This window comes from Octodon degus, unplaced genomic scaffold (genome assembly GCF_000260255.1).
Source record: "Octodon degus isolate 3935 unplaced genomic scaffold, OctDeg1.0 scaffold00203, whole genome shotgun sequence".
NCBI classification, from domain to species: Eukaryota; Metazoa; Chordata; class Mammalia; order Rodentia; family Octodontidae; genus Octodon; species Octodon degus.
Window position 1 is genome coordinate 1347971 of NW_004524779.1, and position 24190 is coordinate 1372160.

A 24190-nucleotide genomic window follows, 5' to 3' on the forward strand; every position below is an offset into this window, starting at 1 on the left:
TTTTTTTTTTTTTTTTTTGGGTACCTGATACAAGGCAGCTGCAAAGAGTAGGTGGAGATGTTGTGGGTCTTTGTAGTCAATGACATCTGTGATGTAACCATGGCTTCCCACAGTGGCATGACTACCCAGAGAAGTCCTGGAGAAAGGAGCGTGCAGCAGGGAGCAGTCATACAAAGCCAAGTGCATCTTGTTAAAGATGAGGTAGTGGGTAAACGTGTGTGCTGATCAGTTCTTTCATTTGAACTAGATGAGCGACCTGTGCGAGTTTATGCAGATGGAATATTTGACTTGTTTCACTCTGGTCATGCCCGGGCTCTGATGCAAGCAAAGAACCTCTTCCCCAACACATACCTCATTGTGGGAGGTAAGAAAAGCCTAGAAAAGATCCTAACTGTCTCCCTCCTTTCCATGTGATCTGAGTACTGGCCCTTTTCTTTCCACTTTTATTTGTTTAGCTTTCAGTTTTTTGAGGCAGGGTCTTGCTATTTCAGGCTGGCTGTGAGCTCATGGTGATCCTCCTTCCTCAGCCTCTCAAGTGCTAGAATAGCAGGGGTTCCTTCTTTCCATTTTTAAGTGATGGAGTTGGTACCACCTTCTTACGTGAAGTCTGTGAAACACTCCAACGTCAGCCTGGGTTGTAGAGCTGCAAGCTTACTAACCCCAGACAACTGGTTTTGAACTCTCAACACACTAAAGTACAAAGGTCTGCTGAGCAGATGTTCTACCATGTTCTAGATGAGTTTTATAAAAAAAGAAAGGAAAACAAGGCTGGCCAGATAGCTCAGTGGACTAAAGTGCCTGGTTAGGTAGAGTTTAGGGGACAGGATTCAATTCCCAGTACCACAAACTGTGACAGCCCCACCCCCAGGGCATGCTGAGATAGTGATTGAGACTGGGGGTGATGGCACGCACCTGTAATCCCTGCGCTGGAAACAGGAGGATCACTACGAGTCTAGTCTAAGTAGTGAGACCCTGTACTAAATTCATTAAATGAATAAATAAATAAATAGAAAACATTTTTTAAAAACCTTGATTCATGCAGAAACACATAGCAGAGTCTTCAGAGTCAGAGATCTTAGTCCCTGCCATAGCCTCTCTCCTCCAAGGGGCAAACATGTTCTATTTAGTGATGCTGCTCCTGAAGTAGGAGCTGGGATTAGAACTATTGGTTTGAGCTGCAGCCAGGAGATCTTTACTTGAGGTGCGGGTGAGTTGTGGTTCTAGGAGGAGGGAGGGAGGAGGGGAGAGGTTGGAGGCAAAGAGGACCTTGACTCATAGCTGTCCCTGCGGTGACCCCAGTCTGCAGTGACGAGCTGACGCACAACTTCAAAGGCTTCACGGTGATGAACGAGAATGAGCGCTATGACGCGGTACAGCATTGCCGCTACGTAGATGAGGTGGTGAGGAATGCGCCCTGGACACTGACACCTGAGTTCCTGGCTGAACACCGGGTGAGAACGCGGCCTGTGTGCCCGTCCCAGGTCCCTGAGCCTCTTGGCTCGCATGACAGTGGGCACTGGGCTTCTTGCCCACCAGCCCTTTCTGTAGCTTCTCTGTGGGTTTGACAGAGGCCCTGGCATGGTATTACTAACAGAGTTAGTTACCCCTGACACCTGTGGAGCCTGATGGCTTAGGAGTACTTTCACAGAGTTTGCCCCCCAACGGTAAGTTTCTAGAATCATGATTTCCACTTTCTAGAATCATGTTTCTAGAATCAGTTTCTAGAATCATGATTTCCACTTTGGTCCCAGAGAGACCAAAGAGCCTGTGACAGACACCACCTCAGCAGAGCTGGGACAGTCACTTCAGTTCTATGATGCTACTCCACCTTTAGCCTGCCAACTCTTCAGGGTCCCCATAGCCCAGCCACACGTTCATGAAGTTCACATTTTGGGAGACAAAACTGGGTAACCCAGCTTCTGTTATGTCACCTCACATTTCTATCAGGGCTTTGTTTTGGGGCTAGAAAGTGTGTGGGATCAGAAATCAAGGACATTTCTGTTACTCAGCAGTTAGTTACTATTATAAAGCCTTTTCCGTCCTTTGAGTTCCCCTACATTAAAACAACAGGTTCCCCACAAAAGATGAGAGGATGTAAGGGTCTGTGGAAGACCTTCAAGTTTGCGGTACCAGTGTGCACACTGTCAGTTCTCTCTAGAGCTGTGTGGAGGTTGTGGTGAATTATTCAGAGAGGGAGGAAAAAATAAAGGTAGCCAAAGTGCTCCTAAAGCAGTGCCCGGTAGGCCTGAAGCTATTTATTGTAACTGTAAGATCAGGACAGACCCTCTACAACTCTCTAGCTTTTCTACATCAACACTTCAGATGGACTCCCAGCTTCCCCTTCCTCCTGGTAGCTGTGAATCTCAGCCCCGAGTGTCACTCACCCTGTGCTCTGCTCTGCTGCTCACGGATCCTGACAGGATGCTCAGGGCATTTGAGGTGATAGGTCCAAACTGGGGGCCTTTGGAGGTTCATATTTGATTATAGGAGTGTGTGAAAGGCTCTGACCTCTTCAAGAAGGAGTACATAAGTGAAGGGCCTTATGTATGTCTCTAAAAAGACTGTTGATTCCAGGGCCATCAATCTTCTCCCAAGTTTGCAACAGCACCCTGAGATTGTGAGGCCTAGCTGTGGCTTTTTACACTGCATTTCTCTGTAGTACAGATATATCTCTTCCAGGAAAAGGGCTGATGGCTCCTATCCTTATATTCCCCCTTTGCTCACAAACTGAGAGAAAAGACAGTTGACACAAAAGTGGCCTTTTTTCCAGACTTATAGAAGCCCTTAGTTGGCTTATCCTCATCAGCCCAGGAGGACAGGGAGATTTTCCTGGGCTCTCCCCACTGACTAGCTAACCAGAAAACCCTCCCACCTGCCATGTCACCACAGCGTGGCCCAGGTACATAGAGGGGAAGCAGCACTCCTGACGAACAGATGCGCTGGCTGACTTTGTGCTTCTAATCCACAAGTAACTGTGAATGGGACATTAGAACTTAGCCTGTGTTTCTTGTTCTTTTTCTGGCCCTGAGAATGTCTGGGTCTTTTGTTTGGCAGATATCCTAGGTTGTAAGTGATGTTTCCTTGTTCTCAGATTGATTTCGTAGCCCATGATGACATCCCTTACTCTTCTGCTGGGAGCGACGATGTCTATAAGCACATCAAAGAGGCAGGTGAGCAAGCTGTCTTGGCAGCTGTGGAGATCTGGTCACACTACTGCTTTATAGAGGACAGCGTCACTGAAAAATCTGACATCATCTTTCAGGTCACTTTGGGTGAAAGATAAAGGTGGACGTAGCACTGACACCCACCAGTTCTTGGTCTGAGCGTTGATTTTTGTATCTGTGTTAAGTTCAGAAAGATTTCCTCAAGCTCATGCTTTCTTAACCTGGGGCCACGTGGCCCCTCTTCTTCTCAGCTGGCCTCCCTTAGGGCCCCTACCATTGGCCAGTTCTCCTAGGCTTGATGCAGTAGCATCAGGCCTGCTGGTAGTACAGGAGGGAGTGCTGTTCCTGCTCCCTGTCCTCTGCCTGTGCATGCGAGCAGCACAATGTTTGTCTGTGTGTTCTGAGTTAGGCATGTTCGCGCCAACACAGAGGACAGAGGGCATCTCCACGTCAGACATCATCACCCGGATCGTCCGGGACTACGATGTATATGCCAGACGCAACCTGCAGCGGGGCTACACAGCCAAGGAGCTCAATGTCAGCTTCATCAATGTGAGTTCCACCCTCGCCCCTAGTTCCCTGACTTGAGGAAACACTGGCTTCCCCTCCTGAGCTGAGGCTGCCTGAGTTGCTGTTGCTGTCACTCCCCAAAGCTAACGCAGCCCTCTCTGCAGTTCACATCTTGCTAAGCTCTTCACAAGGAGAACTAAGCAGAGATAAAATAAACAGAAGCAGCTTCTGCCTTAATGGTTTGGTATCGACACACTGGTATACCACATGCATGCTTTAGCAATACATCATTATTGGGATGTACAGAGGCTGAGGCAGGAGGATCACTGTGAGTTCAAGGTCAGCCAGGGTACGTAGTGAGACCTTGTCTCACCACTGCCACTGCCCCCCCCCCGCAGAAAAAAAGTACATTATTTATGACAACACATTTAAAACAATAGCTCTTAACTTTTTTTTCACTTTGGAGTACTATTTTAAAGATCTGATGAGAGCTATGGATCCATGGGCCAGGGAGTTGGCTCAGTGGCATAAGTGCCTGCCTGGTAAGCACAAGGTCCTCAGTTCAATCCCCGTTTCTGAAAAAAAAGCAAGCAAGCTATAGATCCATGATACACATTTTGCATGTACTTTCTCCACACAGACCCACACTTTTAATTTATGAAAGCCTAAGTTTACCTTAGCTTCATCTTGCCAGTTAGACATACTGCATACTTTGTCATAAATTATGCCTTAGCAAAGTTATTATTGTTGTTTGGTATGGGGGATCAAACTCAGGACCTTGCTCTTGCCAGGCATGTGCTTAAGCTGCTGTGCTATCTCCCTGGCACGGCGAAGTTAATTTAAAGAGAAGAAAGCTAATAACTGTATCCTCTTCACGTTCTCTGAGCTGCCCCCAGCTTTATGATGCCTGCTGTGTGAACAGGTGAAATGGTTTCATCTGATTAGAATTTATCTCTGCCAGTAAGTCCTCACTGTGAGTAATGCATCTGCTGCAGAATTGTATTTCCCCATAAGACTCAGGTGTTTAAAAAATCCTAAACAGGCAGAGCTCTTGCAGATGGGAAAGAGAAGTAAAAAGAGCTGCATGTGTCATGTACATTAGCAGCTCCTCACAAGGAATGGAGTCATTTTGTACTGCAAACACAGACCAATTAAAAAAAAATTTTTTTAGGGGCTGGGGAGATAGCTCAGCAGTCTAAGTGCCTGCCTGGAAAGCACAAGAATCTGAGTTTGATCCCTGGCCCCCACCCCCAATGCTGTGTCAGCCTTGAAACCAGGTGTGGTGGCACATGCCTATAATCCCAGCACTGGGGAAGCTGAGACAGCAGGAACACTATGAGTCTGAACTGCATAGTGAGACCTTGTATCCACTTAAAAAAAAAGAAATGTAATTGAAAGCCTTAAACATATTTCCTTCCTCCTCTTCCTCTGCATCCTCTTCTCCATCTTCTTCCTCCCTCTTCCTCTTTCTTCCTCCATCTGTTCATTTTTGTTTTTTTCTTTTTGCGGTACCAGGGATCAAATTCAGAACCTTATGCTTGCCTTGCAGGTGCTTATGCCACTGAACTATCTCCCCCTGCCTGTTCATTTTCCTACCATGTCCTTGCACAACTAAGTATGTGCTGGGTATGGTGGTATGCACTTGTAATCCCAGCATTCAACTGAATTTAGGCTCAAGGTCAGCCTGAACTGCATAGGGAAACCTGTCTCAAAAAGACAAACAAAACAACTACTTGTACTTTATCGCTGAATTACACAACAACTTCTCCCTTTCTGTCTTTTTTTTTAACATTTATTTATTAAATGTAAATGTTTGCAGTACGTAGTATTTACATTCTCTATGTGGAGTTGATGTTTTTTTTTTATTTTTTTGACGCAGGTCTCACTCTAGGCTAGTCCTGAACTCACTATGTAGGCCAGGCCAGCTTGGGCCCACAGCAATCCTGAGTGCTGGGATTACAGTCATGGGCCATCATGCCCGGATCATATTTTTCTTATGATCTGGAAATTATGAGTTTTTATTTCATAAACATGCCCACAAACACATGGGGTGGGGGGAGTTAGTTCATCTTAGTTTTCCTTATCTTTTTTTTTTTTTTTTGTAAAGCACTTTAGATAGATTTATTTGTTAGTTTTCTTTATCTTTAGGAAAGTTGGCACAACCAGAGAGTATCATCTTCATTTTGCAAAGGAGTAAATGAACCTTCAAATAGTAAAAAAATAAGATACACATCTCAATCTAAAGTCATAAAATAAGCCAGTAATAGGGAAAAAAATCCAAGTTCATAAATAAAGATCTAGTACTTGTAGTTTCACTCTATTCTTGGTCTTTTTGCTGCCTAAACATCTCAATCCAGAAGGAGGTTTGGGTCATGTTGGTTTTATCTTAAAGCCTGATTTCATTTGGCTTTGTGCCTGTCTGTCACTGGGCCAGGCCTGAATTATGACACTTGCATGTGCAGTGTTGGTCCAGAGTTTGTCTTTTCCATTAGTGGGCTGAATGAGATTAGTGTAGAGTAGATTAAAGCAAAGCACAATTATAAGCACTGAAGACTGAGTGTCAGTAGCCATTTTTTTCTCTCTCTCTCTTGGTAGGGAAAGTCAGATGGGTATTATTTCTCACAGCTGTCACCTCTTCACCCAGGAGAAGAAATATCACCTACAGGAGCGGGTTGACAAAGTAAAGAAGAAAGTAAAAGATGTGGAGGAAAGATCCAAAGAATTTGTTCAGAAGGTGGAAGAAAAAAGCATTGACCTCATCCAGAAATGGGAGGAGAAGTCCCGAGAATTCATTGGCAATTTCCTGGAAATGTTCGGTCCAGAAGGAGCACTGGTATGGTTCTTTCCCGCTGGACAGCTGAGGGAATTTCGGGGAAATTCAGGGAACCTCTGTCCTGAGGAAAGAATCTCAGAACCCTTAAGCAGAAAGGCACATCGACATTAAGAAGCTACCTACCCTGTACCCCTTTATCTGGGAGAACCATTCCAACTACCCCCAAACATTCTTTCAGATCCTTCCAGAAAGAAGTTACACATTTTAAGTAACCTTGCCAGCCTTTTCCCAACCTCAGTCTGATGACAAGATAAGCTAGTAGCTTTGTCCATCGTATTTCTCAACAGTATGGTTTCAATGGAAGGAAAGGAGAGAATAAAGTACAGTGAAAAAGCTGCCTTCACTGCAGAGAGCTGCTGTGGGATCCCAGGGGCAGTGGGCCCAGGCAGGTCTGGAATGATGTGGCCATGGTGGTATTGGATATGGAAGCAAATTTGGGGGAAAGAATGGGGGAATTCCTTTTCAGAGAACTAAAAACTGGGTTAGCCAGGTATGGTAGCACATGTCTATAATCCAGAAGGCTGAGGCAGAATGATCACCATGAGTTTGAGGCCAGCCTTAACTACAGAAGGATTTTTTTTTTCCTCCCAGTGCCTTCAGGGCAGGTTTGGCTGGCTTGAGTTGTGGGGATCGAACCACAGCAACCTGAGCCTGACTGCTTTGTTGAAGCAGCCACTTAAAGAACTGAGCTAAGGGGCAGGCCCCCAAGCCTGAACTACAGAGGGAGACCTTGTCTCAAAAAACCAAAAGCAGCTCAGTGGCATGAGTGCCTGCCTAGCAAGCACTAAGTCCTGCAAAACCAAAAAATTGGGCTAGATCACTGTCTGAATTAGTTCTTTTGTCTTTTAATCTGGAAACTGTATTACAGATTAAATAGCCTACAGAGAATTCCTTTGACATAGAAGCCAAAGGAGTGGTGACGATGGGTAGCAGGTGGGAGAGGAAAATAGCACAGCAGAGCCGCAGTGGTGAACTGTGGCCCCCATGTGCGGTGGGACTTTGAAAGGTTAAAAGGTTCACCATCACTAGCATAGAGCATCTTCCAGCGGAAGTCACTGAAATTGTAGCTGCCCCTTCTCTTGTGGACTCAGGCAGGCCCGACGTGGCAGGGGCTGGCACTCCGTGGTAGAGCTCTCTGCTCGCAGCCTGGATCTGATCCCCAGCAACACAGAAAAGACAAGTCATACGGGCACGATGCCCTTTGAAGTCTTGGGTGTCCCAGCAATGACTTAGCTGATCCTGAGGTGTCCACTAACTCTTCCTTTTGGTCTCCCCAGAAACACATGCTGAAAGAGGGAAAAGGCCGGATGCTGCAGGCCATCAGCCCCAAGCAGAGCCCCAGCAGCAGCCCAACCCGGGAGCGCTCCCCCTCCCCCTCCTTCCGCTGGCCCTTCTCCGGCAAGACGTCCCCCCCCTCCTCCCCAGCTGGTGTCTCTAGGCGCAAGGCAGTGGCCTACGACATCAGTGAGGATGAAGAGGACTAACTTGTACCCCTTTCCTCTCCCTACCTCTATCCTGTCATCTTCAGAAGCTCTCTGTCGATTCTGCATTGTGATCCTAACACTAAGCCTAAGAACAGCTACAAAGGAAAGAATTTGGGGGCCAAAGGACCTAGGAATGGGGGACAAGCAGCCTACCCTTAAGAGACATCTGTCACTACACCCAGGAGTCCGGCTGCATCTTAGAAGTCTGTCTGCACCCACCTACCCTGCCTCAAGGACTTTGCTTTACTGGTTCTGTTCATGTGATCTTGACAGAAAATGTCATTTTTATTATTTTTTAAAAAATAGTCTTTGAAATATAGTAAGTAGGACTAACTTTCTGCCCTGAGGTGTGGGCAGAAGGAGGAGGCCGTGTAATACTCAGCAGCCTTGTCTTCCTCCTATGCTGGCGAGTCTGCCTCTGTCCTGAAGCCGGAGCTGTGCTGACAGCCATTGTGGAGAAAGGGTGTAATCTCAGTGTCCTTAAAAACTGCCCAGAGTGACCTGCACCAGTCCCCTAGCCATGCACTGTTGGCATGGCTGTGGGAAGAGGATCTGAGCCTGACTTTTCTTACTCCCTGAGGAGTTTCTTGTTGACCCAGTGGGGTCTGTGAAGATGCTGACGGGGACGGAACCAGACTGCACGGCGTCAGCTGCAGTTTCTCTTCAGTGTTCGTCTTCTCAGAACATTCTGTTGCCCAGTTATGTGGGAGCTCTTGTCAGCCTCTCTCTCGCAGCCTGCCCTTAAAGGAAGGGACACTGAGGGTTATGGTGACTGGAGAGGGGCGTGGGACAGAATCAATCCTGCACAAATTCTGCTTAGACTCACCTGCTGCTGGGATCCTGCTCTGGGCCTGCGACTGTCCATTGCTGTTAGCTTCTGACAGTGGCCACAGCTCAGACTTGGTCCCTTTATCCCTGTTGCTCATCGACACTGAGTGCAGAGTGCAGGCTGGCACGGGACGTGGAAGCCAACACATAAAGAACCACAGCCTTATCCTGCCCTCTGCATTCTGAGCTGGGTTCTGGCTGGGAAGCAGGCGAGCATTTCCTTACCGCAGGAGCTGCACAGCAGGGACTTCTTTAGTTCCCCTGAAGCATGCTGTGCTTCTCCCTCTCCACCCTGTGCCTGGCACCACGGTCCCCTCCCTGCTTAGGCTGCTGTCAGCATTTGAATTTCAAATCAGGGAATGCCGATGCTTGTCGCTGTTGAGCACACTGATTCCGGGTCCCTCGGCATTCTGTCGCTTCAGCCATGTGAGCACCCAAAATCTTGTCTCTGGATTGGGGGACGTGTTTGTGTACGAGGCCCCTGCCATTCATAAATAGCCCCTGTGGAGTAATTGTGTTTTTAGAAAGAAAAACCACATTTTCTCTTTCACAGCCCCTGAGCCAGGACTCTGAGGATCTCAGGCCCCACCCTGATGCTTCGTGGCCAAGGCGGCTCTTCTGCTTTTGCAGCGTGACTACCTAGGCTTAAGTCAGAGAGCCAGGCAGGTGGCAGCTGGCCACGCGGAAGGACACAGGATAGAACTACACTTCTAGCTCCTTTCCTGAAGCACCCTTCCTACTGTCCAGTGTAGTTGCACCAGCCTCAGCCTGGTGTCCTGTCTTTGGAACAGCAGAAGTCGTCTCCCACATGTACAGCTTTTCATTTTATTTTATTTTTTGAGACAGGGTATTACTATGCAGTTCAGGCTGCCCTTGAGTTCACTTTGTAGCCGCCAGCTCACAGTGATCCTCCTGCCTCAGCCTCCTGAGTGCTGGGATTACAGGCATGAGCCAGAATGCCTAGCCATATACAGCTGTATGTCTGCTCATGTTCTAAAGTCTCTAGTTGGGTATTCCCTCTTAGGAATGCTGCCTGTTTCTCTCTGCCTTACTCTTCCTGGGATGAAGAGCTGTTGAAATGCCTGTTCTGGGCGTGCCTGTGCCTCCCAGCAGCAGAGGAGTAGCCCCCATAACTGGGTGGGTCTCCTCGCTCACTTGGCTCATTGCCCTGGTGCCCAGCATTGCTTGGCCACACCTTCCTTTCCACTGAGTTGCTTGTGGGCAGGCCCTGTGCTTGGCCCGCACTGTATGGCAGGGCTGGGCCTGGCCTGTGCATGTGTGCCTAGGAGGCAGTCTGCCTTCTGCCTGCCTTAGCTTCCTAAGATGGTACATTCTCAAATTAACTCAGACTGAAAGCAGAAAGTTACACAGCGTGGCAGGTCAGGCCTTTTGGGACAGTTCTGATCAAAGGTGCTGTGGGAAGGATGTCCTCCATGAGGGCCATCAGTGCCCATTTAAGTGAGTCTAGAGGTCTGTCTTCCATGACCGGGCCTGAGGCCTAGGCCTATTCACATGAGAACGTTTAAGGCTGGGAGCTGCTCTCTGAATCCCATACAAAGGAGCTGCCCACCCAGATGGGTCAGACAGCCAAGAGGACAAGTGATAAAAGCTGCTTGGTTTAGGACCCTCAGGCTGCAGAACAGGAGGAGGCCAAAGGTGGAGCCCTGGTGCTGGTACTGAGAAGGAGCTGCTTCAGTGGCCTTTTTCATACCCTATGCAGAGGAGCACTAAAAATAGAGACTGAAAGTTTAGAAAATGGACTGCTTGGGGCCAGGGAGATGGCACAGCGGAATAAATGCTTCCCTGGCAAGCGCAAGGGCCTGAGTTCAATCCCTGGTTCTGAAAAAAAAAAAAAAAAAAAAGAAAGAAAATGGACTGCTCCTTCTATTGCCTTCTGTAGCTAAAGCCAAAGACCATTATTACCTTGCAGAAACGGGAAGAAGGTTGTGATGTGAGGAGGTTGAAAATCCTAAAGGCAGTTGGGCGTGGTGGCACATACCTATAATCCCAGCACACAGGAGGCTGAGGCAGGAGGATTACCATGAAGTTGAGGTCAGCCTCAACTACATAGTGGGACCCTATCTAAAGCCAAAAAATAAGAAAAAAAAAAAATCTTGAAGGAGAGAAAAAATGTGAAGGAGATTGAGTAACTTGATTCTTTTTTTTTTTTTTTTTTTCCGGAATCGGGGATTGAACTCAGGCCCTTGCGCTTGCCAGGGAGGCACTTATTCCACTGAGCCACCTCCCAGGCCCCACTTGATTCTTTCTGATCACTGATCATGTAGCAGTACCTGAGTGACAGTGGCTGGGAGGCTGGTCAGGCAGTGCTAAATGTCCCCAGTGCTTTGTTACTGTTCCTGGATTGTCGTCACTTGTGAGCACCTTCCATCCTGGAGTTTGTTGCCATCTTCATCCAGTTCCTCACCCCCCTTCTAAATCTAAAATCTTTCCAAGTCGATTCCATTCTGCTGCTTTCTTTTCATTCCCTGCAGGCCATAGCTTCTAGGTTTTCTGTCATCATATACTCACTGGAAGTTGAACCAATACAGGGAAGAATGAATTTTTTTAGAAAGCTCCCTTAATAGTGTTTTACCACTACTGGCATTTTTAAGGCTTGCCAATATAAGTATTTTTAAAGGTTATATTTTTGGCTCTTGTTTTCTCTCATAGTCAGGGGCTAAAGAGTTGTCCCTAGCCTCTATTTTTCCAAATAGGCAGAACATGTTCTTGGAAGTTATATCATAAAACATTAATTGTCTTGAAAGATTTTCTGTCTGCCAAAGTATTATGTTAATACTCAGACTGGGATTAAACAGGATGACTTAGTGCGCATCCCTTTAGGTTAAAGTGGGCCTTCCGCCCAGGTTTTCGGGAGGTGCTGACTGGAACATCAAGAGGGCTTGGGTGTTTTGTGTGGAGGATCCTGCCTGCAGAGGCAACAGTATTGGAAAGAACCAGGGTCTGGGAACAGGGCTCACCACCCACCTCCGGCACAAAATCGTAAGCAATTTGCCTCAGGTGGGTTCAGTGAGAAATTTTTCCCATCTGTGATTCATTTGTTCAGAGTTATTTTGGCTTTTGTCATTTAGCCAAATAAAGGCATTGTGGTTTCACCTAGAGTTCCAATTCCATGTTTTATGCACGTGTGTGTGTTGTGCGCTGGGAGCTTTCCTGGCACTTTCAGTTCCTCTGCATTTGTATCCTGATTTCTCTGCTCAGGACCAGCAACATGACCAGACAATTGGACACTTCCTTTTGCAGCCAGGCACAGGAACTCACAAAGCTAGCAGTTACTAAAAGCAAGCTCTGCTCCTCCCGACCTGCAGTGTCAGTGCCCTAGTGACACACCTGTGAGGAAAGCTCCATTTGTCATCCTGAATCCTGTCTTTGGGACATTGAGTGAGTGTGCTTTTGTCCAGCCAGAGCCTCCAGCTCTTCCCCACACATGCCACTGTTTCTGCTTTGCTTCGAAGACTGCCCTTTCCAGACCCAAGCTGATTGGGCTGCTGGGGACACTCAGAAGCAGTGTGCCTGGTTACAGATTCTCAGACTTTATCCTGGTTGTTTATTACAAAATTTAAAATATATTTCTGGGCAAGATCCAAAATATTTTCATCACATTGCATAGTTTCCCTTGTATCTCCAGTCAGTGGTTTTACCAGCTGTCACTGTCCCTGGAAATGCTTGCCTATTTGGTCGGGGTTGGGGGCTGTGAAATCGTGTGCTCCCACGAGCACAGTGTCCCTCAGGCCCTTGAGCTTGTGTCCAGGGCTGCAGATGAGCAGATCTCATACCCAGCCTTGTGGTCTTTCCTTCGGTAGTACCTCCGCGTCAGCACAGTGAGCAGAAATGTTTCCGGGATGAGCAGGTGGCAGTTCATCACTGTGGGGTGGGATGGGACAGGTCATGTGCCTGGCTACAGACAGGACAGCCCCCTAGCAGCCCTGACCCATGTAGCCAGCAGAGATTCCTCTGCTGACCCTACATCTCAGTGACAAAGCAGATTCACAGCGAGAGCTAGGATGTGGTGCGCTACCCTCTGATCTGAGGCCACCATGAAGTCACATTTCCTATGTGCTCAGTCAGCTTGACCCACTTCCGGCCATATCCTTCCTCTCAGCAGTGGAGGCCTGAGCCCTGGGCTTCCTGGGGAGGCCATCAGGCCTGGCTGCAGGTTGCTGGGTGGCCACAGTCCTGAAAGCCCTGCATGGACTCTTAGGCACTTTGCTGGCCCCCGAGGGCAGAGGTCAGGTTGACCTGTCCCAAGGCCCTCTCCTCTGACCCACCCATGTCTTGGCTGAAGCACAGTGCTCACCCTGAGACCGGATCTTGGAGGAGTAGGGAGGTGAACAGGCAATCTGACCGCCATTGGCCAGGATGGAGAAGATGGCGGGCTGCAGCGCAGTCAGGATGAGCAGCGCCTGTGAGCAGGCGGGTGTGGTGAGCGAGGACCATGTCCACCCACCCCTGCCAGCCCACCCTGCGGTCTGTGGGTCACCAAGGCTGGGGTTCACACTTGACTGCAAATGTGGAGTTTTAATATTTAGCCAAATTACAGTCTTCCACCCAGTGTGTTACTAGAGTTACTGGCAAGCAGCCACTCCCACTTGTAACCATGGCCATTAATAGCCTCTAATGGATGAGAAAGACAAGTTATTGGAGAAGACAAAGTCTATCCAGGCCAGGTAGCTAGCACTTGGGCAGTACCTGTGAAAACTCTTTGAAAACTGCCCTGCCAGGGCCTGGCAAGAGGAGCAGTGGGCAGCCCATGCTCAGCAGGCTCACACTTTCAGTTGGGGATGAAAGAGCCCTCAACACAGAGAGAGGTGACAGTTTGCATATGGGTATAAATGGCCTCACTGCCACCTGACTGAATACTTAAAATGACTAAGATGGTAAATTCTATGCTTCTTTCACTACAGCAAAAAGAGAAGATGAGCTGGGCATGGTGGCGCATGCCTATGATCCCAGTGCTTAGGAGGCTGAGGCAGAAGGATCATCACAGGACCAAGGACAGCCTGGGCTGCATAGTGAATTTAAGGCTAGCCTGAGCTGCATAATGAGACTCTGTCTCAAAAAAAAATAAAGCCGATGATAAAGGCTGAAGCAGTCATGGTGTTAGGCCTTCGAGTAGGAGAGGTAGCAGCAAGGAGATGGAGGAGAGCAGGGTCAGCAGGCTGGGTCACAGCACCACGCTTGGAGGCAAGGTTGGCATAGGGTTTAAGAGTGCAAAGCTAGGAGGTGGACAAGGGGGCCTTTGGTAGAATTTTCCCGAAAGGTGTGGGGGTGATGAGACGGTGCAGTGAGAAGGAGCAAGGGACACTCGGGGCTAGAGCTGCTTTAAACTCCAGCTGCATCCCTCGTCTGCCTATGAGGAGGCCTCAGCACATCTCTGGCTCTGCTTCTCTCCCCCTAAATAAGGGATGATAATGTCTCCTACAATTATTGTGGACATTTACAAGAATATGTACAAAGTGCCTGGTGTCTCACATAGGCAGTTAATAGCCTTGGTTACTATAGTGTTAATGGTGATGATTTTAATGAATTGCAGAGCTTTTGGCAGTGATAGGTAGGACTGGCTGTGGCCTTGTCCCTCTGCCCCATGGTGGCTGATGAACTGGTGGTCATACCCTTCAACCCAGAACATGTGCATGTTAATGTGCATGTTAACATGTATGTTAACATTTTTTGGGATACAATTCAACCCATGTTAATTACATGTACATGTTCTGGGTTGAATTGTATCCCAAAAAAACATGTCAGGTTCTGTCCTTGGGCACCTCAGAATGTCCTTATTTAGAAACAGAATCACTGCTGATGTAATTAGTTGAGATGAGACCATTATGGAAAGGGATGGCCCTTCACCCAGCAGGACCAGAGTCATAAAAAGTAGAAGAGATGCAGACACAGGCAGGAGAGCATCATGTGACCATGGACTCAGGGATGGAGTAGAAAGCAGCCGCCAAGTGATTCCAAGGCAGGAGGAGGAGCCAGGCAGGATTCTGCTGCAGACTTCAGGATGAGGCCCACTTTGATTTTGGTCTTCCAGCTTCTAGAACCCATGATTTCAGTCATCTGGTTTGTGCTATTTGTTATGGCAGCCCCTTCATAGAAGGCCCACAAAAAAATGAGACAGAGAAGGGCCAGAAAGATAGCTCAGCAGACTAATCACCTGCTTAGGCAAAGCACAGGGACTGGGGTTTGATCCCCAGCACCATGTGGCAAGCTGGTCCTGCCCCCAGGCATGCTGAGCCAGCCACTGAGACCATACGTGGTGCCACAGGCCTATAATCCCAGTGCTAGGGATGCTGAAAACAGGAGGATCACTACAAGTCTAAGCTGTGTAGTGAGACCCTGTACCAAATACATGAAGAAAAAAAAAAATTGAGACAGGCAGAGTTCATGTTCCCACTTTCCCAGGAAGCCACAGCTCAGGGGAAGGTTTTTAGTTCTGCTTTTAGTCTTTATTATTCCCACCTCCTCATCTCAACTGACTGCAGCCCTACTGTGAAACATTTTCCCTGCAGTCCTGCAGTTACCTGGAATAGACCAAATTTGGCTCCCATGTTCTGCTCGCCCAGGCGTGGCTTGGCTTGACGGAAGATGATGGCCAAGGCCCAGAGAGCCAGCAGGGTAGACACACCAAGCACAGTGTTGATCCAGAGTGCAGTGCTTTTCTCGGAAATCTGGGGACAGCCCCAGAGCAATCAGGGAGGGTGCAGTCCCGGCCTCCTCAACTTCTCTCCCACATCTTGGGAAGTGACCAGAAGGCTGCAGAGCACTGGCCAATTCTAGCCTCGTCTCCTTCCTGTGAAGTTCCTGGGCTTCAACTTTTTCACAGCCTCCTTGTCCCTGTGGCGTTGGGGCTGGGGCTGCTGGCACCCACTGTCTCATCTGGACCCACTGGTACTGAGCAGTCTTGGACTTTACCATCCCCTCCCTCATGGCTTACATCTGCTGGGTTGTAGATGCCATCAGGGATTAGGAAGAGGCCGACCAGGGACAGTGAGATCCTGAAGAAGGCGTACTGGAAAGGGCCCAGCATCAGCAGCTGCAGCTTCTTCCTGAGGGGAGAGGGCAGCACGTGGCTCGTACCCACCCTGGGACAGGAGGCCTCCCTGCTCCCCTGGGACATCACAGACCCAAGAGTTCCATGGATGGGACAGGAAGCCATGGACTCCTTGTCCCTCCCCCCTCCACATCAGCGCCCACCCTGGGTGGAGCCAAGGGTATGACCTCCAGTTCATCAGCCACTGTGGGGTGGAGGGACAGGGCCACAGCCAGCCAGTTCCCTGGTATGGTTTCCCCTCCCCAGGGTGAGGCTGCCACTCTCCCCTCCTTAGCTTTGCCTCACCTGGTGAGCAGCAGAGGAGGGCAACAAGGGCAGCAGCAACAGCAGGGCCCTGTGTGGGTCCTCATTGGGATGTCCTTCAGTGTCCTCAGCACCTCCTCCTTCCCCCCAAAGCCCTCCACCATGACCAGCATAAGCAGGTAAAAGCACAGTGCATAAAACCTAGGTGGGGGGAAACAGGTGTCCGTGGTGGGGCAACTGAGGGGACACCCCTTTGCCACTGGAGAAGAGAGACTAGGGAACAGGGTAGGGGTGATAGGGGCTGACGTTCAGGACTATGACCCGAGGGGAGAGAGAGAGACAGGCCTGGGATAGAAGGAAGTTTGGGCTGTGGGCACAAAGAGGTGACAGGAATGGGCCAAATAAGTCATAGCCTAGGCAGATCAGGCACTTTGGGTCAGCTCAGGCCAAAGGGCAGATTCCTGATCAGCAGGACTAGAGGCCTAGAGACAAAGCCCAGGCAGAGGACAGGACCCAGTGTGCTGCCACCCAGAGCCAGCCTGGGGCTACCACTTACGCAACGATGGCCATTTCCACAAGTGTGAGTGAGCGGGGAATCCAGAGACCGAAGCAGCACAGCACTGACACTACCTGCGTGAGGAGGAGTGGATGCGTTAGGGCAGGGCGAGGTGGGCAAGGAGTTTGCGCTGCAGGGTGCTATCCTTAGCGATAGGGGCCCCTGTGGCTGCAGTGTGGCTGAGTGGAGGCCCAAGCTTAGTACCTGCAAGGCCAGCTCCATCCCCGCACCAAAATACACAATAAAAACCAAAGGTTTCAGCTGGAAAAATAAATCAGGAAACCAACAGGCTAGGTGATGGTTCAGGGAAAGGTCGTTTTTTGCTTTTGCACGCTGGGAGTCACTGTCTGCCTATAGGATTTTTTGTTTTGTGTTTGAGATGGGGTCTCACTGTATAGTCCGGGCTAGCCTTACACTCACTCCAGGGTGGCCAGGAACTCTGGGCAATCTTCCTGCCTCCACCTCCTGAGTCCTGGGATTATCCAAGTGCATCACCAGCTTGCCTGCTCCAGAGCAAGCGACTGTCTTCCTGGTTTTCCAGCATTGTGGTGGCAAGGAGCAGGAGGGGCTTTGCGTCTGGGGCTGGGCAAGTGCTTCAGTCGTCCACACCCTTGGAAATGGAGCCGCCAGGCCGGCGAGATGGCTCAGTGGAATAAGCGCTTCCCTGGAAATGGAGCTGCCTGCTGGCCTTCTGATTCTCACCCTCTCCCTGCCCCCTCTGCCCCTCAGCCCTGGTGGCAGTGGCAGGCAGAGCCTGTAGACATACGGGGTGGCATCTAGAGGCATTTATCAGACAGCCCTGCCTCCTTCAGCCCCAGGCCTCACCGTGGGTGCAGAGCTGCTCCAGAGCAGGGTCCTGCGCTTGATGGGGCAGCCGGTGTTCCTGTACAGGTAGACAGCATCCTCCAAGTAGAGGCCCACCGAGCCCAGGGCCAAGAGGCTCATGATGACCATGAGGGCTATTTCCATGGGGCCCAGGGCTGGAGTGGAGGAGGAAGAGGCCAGTGAATGGAGACCAGAGCCCAGCTGTCCCTGCAGGCTGTGTGATTTCAAAATGTTGGTTCCATGCCTTTTCACAAGGGACTTTCAGAAGCCAGGCCTGGTGGCACATGCCTGGACTATAATTTCAGCACCCAGGAGTCTGAGGCAGGAGAATCACTGTGAGTTCAAGGCCAGCCTGGACTATATAGCAAGACCCTGTCTTAAAAAATAAACAATAAAATAAAATGATCATAGCCATATATATAAAATCTACCAAACATCAAAATAATTTCAGATGTGTTAAAGAAATGTCTTTGAAAATCAAATAGAGAAATTGGGAAAAGAATTGTATATTTGTTAAAACATTGGAGAGGGAAGATCCACCAAAGTATGACAGTACTCCCAAAATTTACAGAGCAAGTAGTTGTCAAATTCACTACCAAAAGTTCCGATTCCTGAGAGTTGAAACAAAAAAGAAGCAGCAGACAGACTGAAGGAAAATATTTTTAATAAGGTACACTCAGATTTAAGATCTTTATTGCTTTAAAAAATGGCAATAAAAATAGGAGGCTCTTGCAGAGAAAAAGGTAAATGATATTAACCTAGCTCAAAGCATATGGGTGATATTCCACCTGAGTGTAGAGAGAGAAATGCAAAATAAAAATTACATTATTTTTAGTCTATGATATGATTGATTAGTAGCTTTATTTTTTTATTAGTAGATTTAAATTAGAAACAAATGCCCAGTGACATAGGAAATATTGTCAGTCATAAAGTAGTATATAAGCATGAAAAATATGTGTACACCATAAAAATCTTTGCAACAAATGTATTATAATTTTTTTAAAAAATATTAACAGAAATCCAGGTGTGGTGGCGCATGCCTATAACCTCAGCACTGGGGAGGCTGAGACTGGGGGACCCTTTCCAGTTTCAGACCAGCCTGGATTACAAAGTGACCTCAAGGTCAGCCTGAACTGCATGGGGAAACCCTGTCTCAAAACAAACTACCAAACTCCCCAAAACAGAATAGCTTGTTCTTAAATAGTGAACTAATACTGATTTAAGAAACAGTGACAGAGGTCTGGTGAGATAGCTCAGCAGACTAAGCACCTGCTTAGGCAAGCTCAGGGACCTGGGTTCAATTCCCAACAGCGCATGCTGGGCCATCCCTGCCCCTGGGTGTGCCCTTCTCCGCTCCGTATCCACCACAATCTCTTCTGGCCTGGCCTCTTCTGAGGGGAAATGACCTCTTGTTCATTTCCCTGCTTCTCAAGGTCCCATCACTGATTACTGATTAATGTCTCCAAGCACATGTGGAGACCCAGCTCCTGCCCTGGGATAAAGTGCGAGCTCAGGGGTCCTGCCAAGCCTCTCAGGGGTCCCTGCTCCTCTTTCCTCACTGCACCCCTGAGTCCAGCCAGACCCAGCTCCCCTGCTCTCACTTTGTCACTGCCAGGGCCCCATTAGTGCCCATCACCCCCGCACAGCACCCCTGAGCCCCGCCGCCGTCTGCCTGACTGCTAGCCCCAGATGGTCTCCTACTTTCATCACCCCATTTGCACATTTTTAAGCAAGGCCACAGAACTATTTCTCTGTCAGGCAAGGTTTCTCAACCAGAGCACTAATGACATTTTCCTTGGTGTAGGGGACAGGCTTGGGGGTCATAGAAGACTTAGCAGCCTCCTGGCCTCTGCCCATGTGATGCCAGTGGCAACTTCTGGTGTGGCAACCCCAACTGTCACCACACGTTGCTCAATGTCCCTTGGACAGAGAGTCCTGAGTGAGGGAGACTTGGCCACCAGCTGCATTCAGAGCAAGAGGCTCCAGAGCTGGGGAGAGTAGCCTGTGGTGGCACTACCATCCCCCCAACTGGCATCTCAGGACAGCCTGGCATGTGGCAGCACATACAAGGGCCCAGACATGGGGAGTGGAGCTGTGCCCAGGACAGCCATGGCCATGTCCCACACACCCTGACAGCACCGAGCTTGAGGGGACATCTGGCAGGCAGGAACCACGGGGTGAACCAGAGATTCCTGCTGCACAACTCAGAGGTGGGGATCCCAGAGTAGGAGAGCAAACTATGCCCATGAGGCACCTGCTAGAGAGGTGCAGGGCATTGGATCACGTTTTGCTGTGCAGGGAAGAAACTGAGTCCCACCTTCCGCCTTTTACTTTGAAAAGCAATTCTGCCAAAGGTCGCTAAGTCAAGCTCACTTCTCACAACAGCCACTTCTGTGAGTGCTGGGGGCCCTTCCCAAGGAGGGCGAGTTTGGGTTTTGGTTCATTTGTTTAAGACAGGATCTAGCTATGTAGTTCAGGCTGGTCTTGAAGTCAGGGTGATCCTCCTGCCTTAGCTTCCAGAGTGCTGAGATTCCAGGCCAGAGGACTCTGTGGGACTTGAGTCACTTGGGGAGGCCAGACACCCCAGGCTGTCCAGGCAGCCTGCTCCAGCCCACTGCTCCCCAGCTCCCAGCTGTCCTGACTCCCGTTGGGGTGTACAGCTCCTCCTCTCCCCTCCTCCTGGGGACTCTCCCTGAGGGGGATGGGGAGACTGACCTTGCAGGAGCTGGGCTGCGGTGGGGGGGTAAGAGAAGCAGGCCACTGGGACGCTGTAATTGGTTCTCAGCACTTCCAGGAGCTCTGCTGTGTACCTGCAGAAATGGGACCTGAGTTTGGAATTGTGGGGCTGCGAAGTTGGTGATTGAACCCAGGTCTCTGCACTGAGCTACATTCCCAGCCCTTTTCTTACTTTGAGGCAAATGTTCATTAAGGCACTGAATGACCCAGGCTGGACTTGAACTAGAGAGCCTCCTACCTCAGCCTCCCGAGTTCTGGGTTACAGGTGTGCACCACCACGCCCCTTTCTTCGGGGATCTCTCTCTTCCCAGTGTGCTGGGCAAAGGGGTCCCAAGCCGGCCCATCCCAGGTTCCCTGAAGGCCCAGGGCACACCGGGCTGCTCAGCCCAGTCTCTTCTGAGTGCTGGAAGCCAAAGGCTGGGGAGCGAGGGAGGGACAGCCTTGTTTGATAGAGGCCACTGCTGCCTGGCAACAGGCTGCCAGCCCAGAGCCTGCTGCCCTCGCTTACCTGGGGTCAAGTTGTATCTGAGTCCTGCCTGGTTCCATCGTCCACTTTCTCTCCGGCAGGTGGGGTGGGTGGTGGAGGCACTGAGGGACAGCTCCCCCTGGGGTTCTGCTGGCAGCTGCCCTTTCCAGAGGACCAGGCTGGGGCAGGCAAGTGACAGGCTTATCTCTCTGGCTTGCTCTGTCCTTGGGTCTCCTGAGCCAACCTGCTGCCTCCAGAGCTCAACCTAGAGGAATCTGATCTTCCAAGGGTCTGGCACTGGCTCCTCCCTGCCCTCAGGCGTGGTCCCTGTGATCTCTCCAGATGAAGGCCCTGGGCATGCCAGCCTGGCCTATCCCATTCTGCATCTTCCTGCCTGGGTTAGCTGGGAACAAAGTTCCCCTCTGCACACCCAATCAGGACTCCAGGGAAGGAGGCTGGGCCTGGCCTGGATGCACCTGCTGCTGGGGGCTGCAGCCCGGGAGGAGGCCCTGCCCTGCCCAATGGGTAGATGATGGGCACATCAGGGCCCACATCAGGGCCCAAAGTTGTGGCCAAGAGGAAGCCGTATCTTCATCCCGGAGAGGCCACAGGATGAAGGTGCACAGTGAGGCCTCTGAATGTCCTGACAGGTTTTGTATGAACTGCCAAGTTCTGTGCTTAGGAACTGTTTCATGGGCTGCGGCTCCCTCTTCCTTCTTCAGATCCGTTTAAGCTCTGCTGGCCCCAGTGTCTCTTAGGCCTAGGTTCCCTGCACAGAGCCTGGTGCACACACAGTGTTCTAGATTTTCCTTGTTTAGCTGATAGAGTGATAAAGTCACAGCAAGACAGGGTCTCGCCGTGTGCCCCAGGCTGACCTCCAGCTCACAGGATCATCCTGCCTCAGCAGCTTTCCCTCACCCAAATGCTGATACCCAGGCGTGCATCCTAACAACCTGCTCACGTCCACCAGCTGCACGGAGTCCCAGGTGCTACAAGAAGTGTCACATGCTCCTTATCTACCTTCACAGCCATTCTTTAAGGAACACTTTATCTTTATTCCCATTTTACAGATGAGGAAGCTGAGGGTAAATGAGTTTAGGAAACCAGGTTGGAGGCCTTGAGGTGTAGAGAGGTCAAGGCCTTTGTGGAGGTTAGAGGAACTTTAAAAAAATTGTTTTAATTGTATGTATGTATATATGTATGTATTTTTGTCTTTTTGAGGCAGGATCTTGCTATATAGCCCAGGCTGGGCTTGAACTCAAAACGATCTTTTTGCCTCAGCCTCCTGAGTTCTGGGATTACAGGAGTGTGCCACCACACCCAGTTGAGGAACTTTTTAAAATTTCTTAGGGGCCAGAGAGATGGCTCAGTGGAATAGGTGCTTCCCTGGCAAGCGCAAGGGCCTGAGTTCAATCCCCTGTTCTTCAAAATAAATAAATAAAATTAAATAAAATTTATATATTTATTTTTCTTTTTTACTTCTTTCAGACAGGGTCTCAGTTTGTAGTGCAAACTGTCCTTGAACTCACTATGTAGCCCAGGCTGGCCTTGAACTCATAGCAATCCTCCAACCTCAGTGTCTCCAGGGCTAGGATCCCAGGTGTGCACCGTCACTGAGCTTGGGGACCATTTCAGAGGGGAGAGAAGGCTCCTCGGGAGGGCGAAGAGATGAAGCTTTGCTGGCCTGGTACATTCTTGAGAGAGGCAGAGCCCCAGGTTGCCCTCCTCCTGAAGCACAGTTCCTGGGGTGGGACAGTGTGGTGGCGAGTCTCAAAGGCCCAGTTACCTCCTGAGGCAGGGAAAGAAAGCAGGGTATGGAGCCCTGAGCCCTGACCTCAGCCCCACCCCGCCCCGGGGAACATGCTGACTCAGACCCAGCTGCGTCTCCCTGATATTCCCTGAACATTCCTGGGGTCATTCACCCTTTCTTGAAAGAGGCCTTGAGCTGCTCAAAAGCCTTGACCTTTAGACTTCCCTGGAGTGAATAAAAGGATGCCTGGGACATACCCTAAACTTCCTCAGGACAGGGCTGACAGTGGGAGGGACAGGGCCCAGCGGAGATCAAAGCCAGCAGCTGGGGCAGGAAGGACACTACTCTGTCCATCCCAGGTCCCTAAGCAGCTATGTTCTGTCTCAAGTGGCCCTTGGCTTAGCACAGGGCTACCCAAATCAAGGCCAGGCCCCACCTACCCAGGCTGGCCTGAGGGAATGATGGCTGGGTGGAATCAGGTTCCTTTCTTCTCAGTTCTGGGCCCTCTCAGCCTGATTCTGAATTTCAGAACCAGGAAGAATAAATCCTTTTCCCTCTCCTGCTTTTCTTGGAGCAGGAAGGTCTTAAGGTTTCTCACAAAATTGTATACTAATACAGGGGCTGGGGAGATAGCTCAGTGATCTAAGTGCCGGCCACAGTAACCAGGAGTGGTGGAGCATCCCTGTAATCCCAGGACTGGGAGGGCTGAAACAGGAGGATCCTGAGTCCAAGCTGCATAGTGAAACCATTTAATAAATAAATAAATAAATAAATAAACAAGCAAACAAACAAACAGTCCTTTCTAAAAAATCAGTAACAGTTTTTCTTCAATTTTCCACAAAACTCTTCAAATCTTGGGTACATTTGTCATTTATTTATTTATTTTGTATTTTAGGGAAGGGTCTACAGGGTGTTCAGGGTCTCACTACTAGATCAGAGTCATAGTAAACTGCCAGTTTACAGCCTCCCAAGAGCTGGGATTACAGGCATGTGCCACCATGCCCAGTCTCAATCGCTGTCTCAGGAACCCCGGCCCCTGTTCCTGCTTGCAGGCACTTTAATCCGATGAGCTATTTGGTCAGCCCTCATCTGTCTTTTATTTAAAAATTTTTTTTGGTTGTTTTTTTTTTTTGAGACTGTCTTGCTATGTAGTTCAGGCTGGCCTTAAACTCACTGCTCACACCAGGCTGGTCTCAAATCACAGCAATCCTCCTGCCTCAGCTTCCCAAGTAATGAGATTATAGGCGTGTGCCACCATTGGCCATCTTTTTTGTCTTTTAAAATTTTTCTTAAGATATATTTGGTTTTTTTGTACTTTAGGGAAGGGCCTACAGGGTGTTCAGGGTTTCACTACTAGATCGGACTTGTAGTGATCTGCCTGTTTACAGCCTCCCAAGAGCTGGGATTACACATGCGCCACCACGAGCAATCTCTTATTGAGATAAAATTTACCATTTTAGTCGTCTAAAAATGTACAAATCCAGCTGGGTGCTGTGGAGCACAGATCATCCCAGCGCTCAGAAGTCTGAGGCAGGAGGACCCCTGCAAGTTCAACACCAGCCTGAACTACATAGTGAGACTCTGTCTTAAAATACAGTAGAGTCCAGTAGTTTTTAGTACTTGCATCTTCCCAATGCTGGGGCTGCATGTTTAGCTCAGTGACAGAATGTTTGCTTTCTCATATGGAAGGCCTTAGATTTGGTCCCAAGAACTAGAGATAAAAAAA

At 49.5% G+C, this 24190-nt stretch overlaps 2 protein-coding genes across 5 annotated transcripts in view; one reads left to right on the forward strand and one right to left on the reverse strand.

The window, feature by feature from the left end:
- Pcyt1a (phosphate cytidylyltransferase 1, choline, alpha) overlaps positions 1-9703 on the forward strand; it is a 51469-nt gene extending 41766 nt beyond the window's left edge. For both annotated transcript variants that reach the window (XM_004644549.2, XM_023704753.1), the window contains exons 4-9: positions 248-364; positions 1300-1451; positions 3092-3170; positions 3574-3716; positions 6319-6507; positions 7785-9703. In XM_004644549.2, coding sequence (XP_004644606.1) covers positions 248-364; positions 1300-1451; positions 3092-3170; positions 3574-3716; positions 6319-6507; positions 7785-7991 — 887 coding nt within the window. In that variant the 3' untranslated portion in view covers positions 7992-9703. The remainder of the gene's footprint in view (positions 1-247; positions 365-1299; positions 1452-3091; positions 3171-3573; positions 3717-6318; positions 6508-7784) is intronic.
- Positions 9704-11079: 1376 nt separating this feature from the next.
- Slc51a (solute carrier family 51 alpha subunit) lies at positions 11080-21225 on the reverse strand. Of its 3 annotated transcripts, none has more exons than XM_004644550.2 (9): positions 20757-21225; positions 20228-20322; positions 17513-17667; positions 16688-16761; positions 16174-16332; positions 15772-15883; positions 15359-15505; positions 13135-13240; positions 11080-12701 (listed from the first exon to the last, which is right to left on the reverse strand). In XM_004644550.2, the coding sequence occupies exons 1-9, from the start codon at positions 20792-20794 to the stop codon at positions 12565-12567; spliced, it is 1023 nt and encodes a 340-aa protein (XP_004644607.1). In that variant the 5' UTR covers positions 20795-21225; the 3' UTR covers positions 11080-12564. The 3 variants fall into 3 exon arrangements, with proteins under 3 accessions (XP_004644607.1, XP_023560552.1, XP_023560553.1); XM_023704784.1 differs by having other exon boundaries at positions 13135-13339; XM_023704785.1 differs by lacking the exon at positions 16174-16332 and having other exon boundaries at positions 13135-13339.
- Between the last annotated feature and the right edge of the window lie 2965 nt (positions 21226-24190).

Excerpts from the sequence above, each read along its gene's own strand:
- Slc51a (XM_023704784.1), bottom strand. The coding sequence starts at position 20,794 with ATGGAACCAGGCAGGACTCAGATACAACTTGACCCCAG. Across the intron at positions 15,506-15,771 it reads GCATCTACAACCCAGCAGAT|ATTTCCGAGAAAAGCACTGC; the intron begins GTAAGCCATGAG and ends GGCTGTCCCCAG. Across the intron at positions 12,702-13,134 it reads CTCCAAGATCCGGTCTCAGG|TGATGAACTGCCACCTGCTC; the intron begins GTGAGCACTGTG and ends CCCACCCCACAG.